At 40.3% G+C, this 8,238-nt stretch overlaps 1 protein-coding gene across 1 annotated transcript; it reads left to right on the top strand.

Annotated features, from left to right (window-relative positions):
* The first annotated feature begins 482 nt into the window (after positions 1 to 482).
* LOC144516644 (twist-related protein 2-like) lies at positions 483 to 1,441 on the top strand. The gene has a single exon (XM_078248116.1). The coding sequence runs from the start codon at positions 835 to 837 to the stop codon at positions 1,405 to 1,407; it is 573 nt and encodes a 190-aa protein (XP_078104242.1). The 5' UTR covers positions 483 to 834; the 3' UTR covers positions 1,408 to 1,441.
* The last annotated feature ends 6,797 nt before the right edge of the window (positions 1,442 to 8,238 follow it).

Raw genomic sequence — 8,238 nt, 5'->3', positions numbered from 1 at the left:
GTTTAACGGATTTGTTTTTATAGTGTCTGGTTATCAGCATGATAAAAACCATGGCAGACAAATGTTGGTGTGAACTCACACTTGTTCCCATGTTAAAGGAAAAAGTGAAAAACGTTTAGCGCTGCATCAATGCACATGATTGATAGCTTTAATGTTGTAGAACAATAGCTGTTGAGAATGTGTGTTCATAGAAATACTATATATTAAATATTCAATATTAAAGTTTACATCAATGTCTGTCAGAAATATAAGGGTTAGATTAATTTATGTCCTAATAATGAGTTGATGAACGAGAATGCAGACATGAGGGTGCATACGGACTGACGCTCCAGCCCCAAATCTGGAACCCATAAAGCCTCAGACATCCCTGCAACATTAGACACAGCACTTCTTATTGGCTGAGAGGGCCACTTACCCCCTTCCTCTATCACCCGCCCAGCTAACGCACACTTCCTGCTTCTCTGCCTGGCTCAGGCTGGACCACGCCCTCTGGAAGTCCGCTTAGCCAAAGAGAACTGCCCGCAGGCCCCGGGTTAGAGTTTGGGTATAAAAGAGGCGGAGGTGGACCTGCCTGTCAGATGGTTTGTTGTTGTTCTGTCTGCCAGGTTGAGAGGGGGAATGTGAAAGTGAGAAATTTAACGAGGTAACCAGGAAACAGGGCAGCCAGAGCCACGTCCAATCCGATGGAGCTTCAGAAGCCGTAACTTTTTTTGACAAGAGAGAAAACTTTTGTTAAACAAGCTTGTCAAGTTCAGGTTTGTTGTCGCTTGAAAAAGAGCATCACAGCGTCTTTTCTTTGCAGTGGAGGCTGAAAGGTTGTTGGTGGACGGTACAATGAGAGAAGAGGTGTCCTGCACCAACTCCCCCGAAGGAGGTCTAGGGGCCAGCGAAGAGGAACTGGAAAGAGGATCGAAGAAGACCCTCCAAACAGGAAATCGAAAACGTTCCCCTTACCCTAAGAAGGACAGCCTCTGTCAGTCAGAGGAGAGCAGCACCGGCAGCCCCAACAGCCTGCTGCCGTCTGTTCCGAAGAAAGTGAAGAAAAGCCCTTCAACAGTTGTATCGTTGGCCCCCACGTCGCTGGGCCCCAGGCTGGATCAACCCTTCGAGGACCTCCACTCTCAGCGCGTCATCGCCAATGTGCGGGAGCGTCAACGCACTCAGTCCCTGAATGATGCCTTCGCCTCTCTACGCAAAATCATCCCCACGCTACCTTCAGACAAGCTGAGCAAGATCCAGATCCTGAAGCTGGCCTCACGCTACATTGACTTCCTCTACCAGGTGCTGCAGAGCGATGAGATGGACGCCAAGCTGGCCAGCTGCAACTACCTGGCCCATGAAAGACTGAGCTACGCCTTTTCCGTCTGGAGGATGGAGGGGGCCTGGGCCATGTCCGCCAGCCACTAGTATCCCATCAAACTTCTCTCCTAAACCCTCTCGTTTCCACCCCGCTGCCTGTGTCTGTGTTTGCCCCCATTTTCTGACCTCTGATTTCTTCCCCTTTTGGTCTGATCTTAACCTTTTCATCTAAAACCTTTCCATAAATTCCTGCTCTATCTATGTGCTCTATAATGGTTCACTCCATCTCTACACCATTATTAACATTCAGAGTTGGATCTTTGCAACTAAAACCTCTCACAGTTCACCCTGTTCCCCTCCATTGTTTCCACTTCCACTGCTCTCCCTTGTCTTTCCTACAGTTTAGTCCAGTGCAACAAGACGCTCCACTGCAGCCCCTCAGGTATGGACAACACACACACACACACACACACACACACACACACACACACACACACACACACACACACACACACACACACACACACACACACACACACACACACACGGCATGAACACATACAGAAATCATACAAATGCAAACATGCACATGTGTACACTCACTTCTGTATTCACCATGTCATCAGCACGTGTCTTTCCTTCTATGTTCCACATAGTCTCAAGAGTGTTTCAGTATATTATTTGTATCCTTTCAGCTCAACAAATAAATACCACAAATGGACTTTGCAAACAAAATCCCCAGGCAGGAATTAAACAAATCTGTGCTGGTTAAGACCTCTTAAAGTATCCAGTTCAAATAGACGCAAAGATAAAATAAAACATTTTGAGACATGCAGCATACATTATTATGAAAAGGTTCGATCACAGATGTATTCAGACTAAAGAACTTCAAGCAAAGTTGTTCTATAAAGCACATTTATGACTGCGCATAAACTATTGAAATTTCAATAGAAAGATAAACTGTTAAGATTACTAAATTACAACGCATCAACATTAACTGATTGGGCCTCTGTGTACATACAGTACTTTACAGCTATGAAGTTAGTTTAGCCTTGCATTCAGGTGTAGAAATATACAATAAAAATATACAAAATATACAAAGCTGTTCTCCAAGTTATATAATAACATTTGGGAAAACCATGTCAGTTATATTTTAATGCAAATTATGTATGCAAATTCCAATATTTGAATGTGAATATTTTTTTGTTATCAAACTAGTACTGAATCCATTATCTTCAGTCATAAAACTAAAATGGTTCTAGGACATTTTACTGATTTTATAAAAGGTTGCTGTTAGTTATTGGCTTGTTACACAAAACTGATTTAGTTAATAAATGTGACGTAGCTCAGATAACAAGCCATCAAATAAAGTGTTGGTTCTGTGTCAGTTTCTGCAAATTATTTTGCCATTCAGGGTGCAACTCTTGCAAACAAGATGTCAATGTCAAGAGTCATTTAAAAAATAATAAATAACAAAAGTAAAAAAAAAACAGATCTAACTAAACTTAATTTGCACGTAATATATAGCTTGTGTAAAATATTTAATGTAAGATTACAATACAAAATGCTTCACATTAAATTATAACAATGTAAAAAATGTCAACAAATGATATATAATGTAAATGTTAATTTTAAAATCAGGTAAAGTATTAAAATGTTCGTAAAAAAAAAGAAATAAAAAAAGGAAATGTCTATAAATCCTGTCCAAACACATCTAATATATGAACAAACCTCTCTTGAAGTCATGGCAACAGTCAACATTAAAGAACACAATTAATACAATAACTGAAACATAATCAAAGGTTTAGGAGCATTGTTTCGTAGAAAGCATTTTTAAGCACTTTGGTTGTTTCACTTTGACTAAACTGAACTAAAAGCACATTATCATAATCATAATCTAAACTCTCTAGTGTTTGACAGACCTCTGATGTATTTAAGACAAATGTTTTCCTCCAGAATCTGTAGGATCGACTTCACACAGGGTCTGGGTTTTTTCAACCAGTTTAACAGACACCAGATTCCTGCACAGGTACAGCATGAAAGGAGGGAAAGAAAGGGAGAGTGGGGAGAAATAAGTGGAGGCACATATCTCTCTCTCTCTCTCTCTCTCTCTCTCTCTCTCTCTCTCTCCCCTGCAGCCTTGCCCTCTCTCCTCAGGATCTTGTATCGTGCAATCAGGCCCCGCCGGGGCCCAGACTAGCAGGAACCTTTAGATTGGAAACAGTTGTGAGGTATTAGGAAGGTGTGTATACCAGGGTTAGGGTCAGGCACACAGGCCTGTGTAATGGTGTGTGTGTGTGTGTGTGTGTGTGTGTGTGTGTGTGTGTGTGTGTGTGTGTGTGTGTGTGTTTGTAGTGAACTTTAATTACCTGTGCAGTGTGTGTGTGTGTGTGTGTGTGTGTGTGTGTGTGTGTGTGTGTTTGTAGTGAACTTTAATTACCTGTGGTGTGTGTGTGTGTGTGTGTGTGTGTGTGTGTGTGTGTGTTTGTGAACACATCTGCAGATTAGTATACACTTACAGATGTTGTTTCGGTGATTTAATCTTCCCCCTCTCCTGGTTTTAGTTTTATAAGACTTACAGTTTTTATTTTTGGAAAAAAAAAGGCAGCCAGGAAGTCCTTCAAATTAAAATGACAACATTCAAGATAAGCACTTAAACGAAAAAAAGAGCGAGGGGCAGAAATGTGACGAGGTGCAGAGACTGTGTAGAGGTGAATGTGTGTTGCTGTGCTGGAAGGAGTACACACTTTTTAAACAGCTGGATGACAGGTCAAGGTAAACACTTTTCAAATAGGCACATACACTGGCAGATCTTTGAACAGACATGAATGCATTCTCACAGAGTTTCAAGCTATTCACTGTGCAGGAATCACAAATAATACTACAAGTACTACTACACAGGCTACAAACAACATATATACATTACACTGTCCAGACACACACATGCAGCCCCCAGCCATGTGCACACTGCAGGTGTTCCACTCCGCGTTATTATCAAACCTCCAGTGGTTCCAGCAGCGGACGTCGAGGTCTCCACTCAGTGGAGCGTCCTTGAACGCAGCGTGGTAGTTATTACCTACCACTTTGCCTGCTCTGCCTGTTATCATCAGCTCAGCAGGGGCCGCCACAGAAAGTGCTAGAAATTCAAGGCCTGAAACTGACCAGAACGTCTAATTTTAGGAAAGATGATGAGGTTAGAAAGAGTCTGAGACACATCAAAGACAGCATGTGTGTGTGTCTGTGTGTCTGTGTGGTGTAATTTAAAACAGTATGTATATATGCGTTTAATGACATGTAGTGTAGTCGCTTCTATATGTAAATACCCACAGAGAATATCAAGGATGTCATCCAAAAAGTAAAGTTGCAGCCTCTTTTTCAGTTTTCCGCAAGCTTAAAAATCCTGCTTTTCTTGATCCACATCCCCTCCATGGTGGGTGGTATGTAGGGGGTGGACAAAATAATCGTAAACTTGACAATATGTTAAAGTGTATAATGTTCCATGTTATGTGAGTTGAGGCTGTAATTCATAGCGATGTATTGGATTGCAGTTCCTTGTTGAAGGTGTTTTTGTATTTTGTCCACCCAACAACTGGATAATTGATTTGACCTGGGTTTACACCATGTGTATACTACATGAAATGTATCCCTAATATTTTGTACTGTCACTGTGAACCTCGATAGCCTATAGCATGCACACACACACACACACACACACACACACACACACACACACACACACACACACACACACACGAACATGAATGCCCAGCGGACATATTTGTACATTTTGATGAGCATGATTTTAAGACATGTGGGTGTCTGGCTCAGGATGAAACTTTCAGAATGAGAGGATTGTTCTGTTTGAGTTGGAAAAAAACAATACTCTCCCTTCTGTTTATACTATAATCAAAATGCCTGTCACTGATCTTTCCTCTGCCGGAAACTCCTGGCTTTGTTGCGTCCGTGTGTGTGTGTGTGTGTGTGTGTGTGTGTGTGTGTGTGTGTGTGTGTGTGTGTGTGTGTGTGTGTGTGTGTGCGTATGTTTTACAGTTTGGACTGACCAGCTGTTGGATGCTCTGCTGTGCATATTAAATCTCTGGCTTTCACTCCGGACTGATCTGGGACCAGATGTAAAGTCCTCTGCGGCTCATCTGCGTTTTAAAAGTCTCATCCAGAAGTTGTGGCTTCTGATAGTCATCTTTATTTTTAGAGAGCCAAACTGTGAGCCGAGCACAGGTGGGAGGGTTGTGTGTGTGTGTGTGTGTGTGTGTGTGTGTGTGTGTGTGTGTGTGTGTGTGTGTGTGTGTGTGTGTGTGTGTGTGCGTGTGTATTACTGTATGTGCATTTGACTGCTGCATGCATATGTGCTTGTGTATTTGCATGTGTGTTGGCCTTGCTCAGACAGCTGCAGGGATAGAGAGTTATGGAGGACTGACTTCTGGTTTGACACGTAGGCAACCAAACGCAGCATAACTTGGGTCCAAAATGCATCAGGATCTGTTATTTACACACACAATTCACAGAAACAAAAAGGGTTATGTGTGATTTAAAATAAAAGTTTAAATAATAATTTAAAAAAAAGTAGTACAATTAAAAATGTAAATGCTTCCAAAAATACTCCAGAAGCACATTTAAATGTTTTTCCTCAACGATTGTTTTCTGTGAATCTCCCATGCTTAGGTAGGCATCCAAATCGTGTGGTGCAGTCCACCACTACCAATAAAAACTACGATATAGAGATGTAATTACTGAATGTACAGTACATAAATCATACTATTGCAGAAAAATTGCGGACCACAAGCAGTATGAAACACAGGGTTTGATTTTATTCAAATCTTAAGGATTGTAACTTTGAATATTGAAAAACAAGACAGATAACTGTCAGCTTTAAAAGTAACTTTTGTTTATACATGATAAAAGCAAATGCAAACACTTACATTACACAACAAAATACAAGCTTTTGTGTTACAGTTTACACATTTTATGGCATAATGAAAGTCATGTGACACCCACAAACATACGTCTAACTCTTTCTGACTTCTTCTTCTCTCTGTGTGTCTTTTCTTGAAGGGTGGAAAGACACACTGTAATTAGGGTGAACTGAGAACGCTCCAGATGAAATGTTTGCTTGTTAAAACAAGAGAGAAGTTAAAGGAGCTGTAGGGATTTTTCCACTTTCCACTAAACAGAAGTGTTTGTTTGTACACACATTTTATAACCTCAACACACATCTCAAGACTTTCTTTTTGTTTTGTGCAGAAATGATTCAGAATGACACACATGTATGACATGTCTTCTTATCTGGAACATGCTACTTCTAATGTTACCTCATCTCTGTGTTTCTTATCTCTTCAGAAAACTGACAAATGGAAAATTCTCTACACTCTACACTCAAAGAAGAAATATGTTCCTGCCTCACAAGACAACCCCCCTTTTTCTCTTTCTCTGGACACATGCTCGACTCATGACACTTGCAGCTTGACTCTAACAGTCCTGTGTTTCTGAAACACTGGTGAGGACATGACAGTCAAGTGCTGAACATTTGATGAATGATGAAAACAAGAGGAAACAAAAACAACAAACAGCTGGCCTGCGTTGACAATGAAACAAAATGGCTGCTGGTTCGAGTGCCTTGGGTAACACCGTGATAACCATCATCCACCCGACTCTTCACATCGGATGACTCACTGCCAGACAGACTTTAAGATGACTAATGATAATGGCACAGTGATGGTTAGAGGGCGGTCACAGCCAATGAATGTTTACAGCTAAAATGCTAATAAGCTAATCGCTCTGGCTCTCAAAGCTCAGTCTTGTGGGAAAAAGAGGAGCATGAGGAATCTGATGCAGAACTTCTACTTTGTTGTGCTGTAGTAACTGGATAGCTTTCTGTGTATTTTAAATTGAAGTGTATCTGTTTGTGAATTCGGTCTATGCACTCTGTATTACTTTAACTCTGCTCATGCATTATACTTGGCTTTAATGAAAAATGCCCATGGGAAAATGTCTTAAACCACTGATCACATTTTAGCCACTATTCCACTTCTGTTTATTTTCACTTTAGCTTTTCTGTTATTAGTGAGCGTTGCAGAAAGTTTTATTTTAAAATGCAAGACAATCTGATTAATGTCTATTTCCTGCAGCTTTATGAAATATCTTTGCAAACTTGCTGTGAGCGTTTTCACTGAATAATGCAAACAATAAAGGCAGAAAGTTTCTTGTAAAATGCGCCAAAGTGATGATTTCAGACACAATATGGAGGATTAATTTGAAACCATAGTAGTCTAATTACTGTTTGATCATGTTTCTTTTGTATTGTTTTGCATTTGCTTTTGATAATCTTTATTGTGTCAGCTCCTGTGGACAATAAAACTCTTTTTTTTTTAATGCTGTATATGACTGTAATATTTTGAAAATCAAAGGGATAATGCATGACGTGTCAGCATTCAGTAGTAGTTCAGATATGAGAGGAAGCCGTGGTGATTTTGGTAATTTACCTTTATTAAGGATTTCTTTTGGAAACAAAAATAGTAGAAAAGACAAAGGCAGACAAAAACACAAAACAAAGTCATTATGTACACTGTACAGATATAAGTCAGAGAGTCAGTTAAGAAAAAACTGGACTTTGCCTGCAGTCTTAACTAAGATCCAGTTTGTTAAGGCTACCTTCACACAGGTTGGTCAGCATGATACTCCAAGGCACACAGGCTGAAAATTTGGTCTCTAAGTACGTACATGTTTTAGATCAAATACAAAAATAAGTAATTTGCATGAATTAAGACAAAAGATAAGACATCAGATATGTCAGCTCACTGTCATGAATGTTCTCGTAAAACTATGCAAAGCTACGCTCGGACTGTCCTACAGATATGGAGTTGAAACTCACCGTCCTTCATTTTCACATTTTAATTACATTAACAAAGATTTGACAGGTTTTGA

The sequence above is a fragment of the Sander vitreus genome, chromosome 4, assembly GCF_031162955.1.
Source record: "Sander vitreus isolate 19-12246 chromosome 4, sanVit1, whole genome shotgun sequence".
NCBI classification, from domain to species: domain Eukaryota; kingdom Metazoa; phylum Chordata; class Actinopteri; order Perciformes; family Percidae; genus Sander; species Sander vitreus.
The sequence above is the reverse complement of the archived record's forward strand: the minus strand, read 5'-3'. Positions and strand labels throughout refer to the sequence as shown.

What these genes read in the sequence shown, in the direction of transcription:
- LOC144516644 (XM_078248116.1), top strand. Translation starts at nt 835, where the DNA reads ATGAGAGAAGAGGTGTCCTGCACCAACTCCCCCGAAGGAGGTCTAGGG.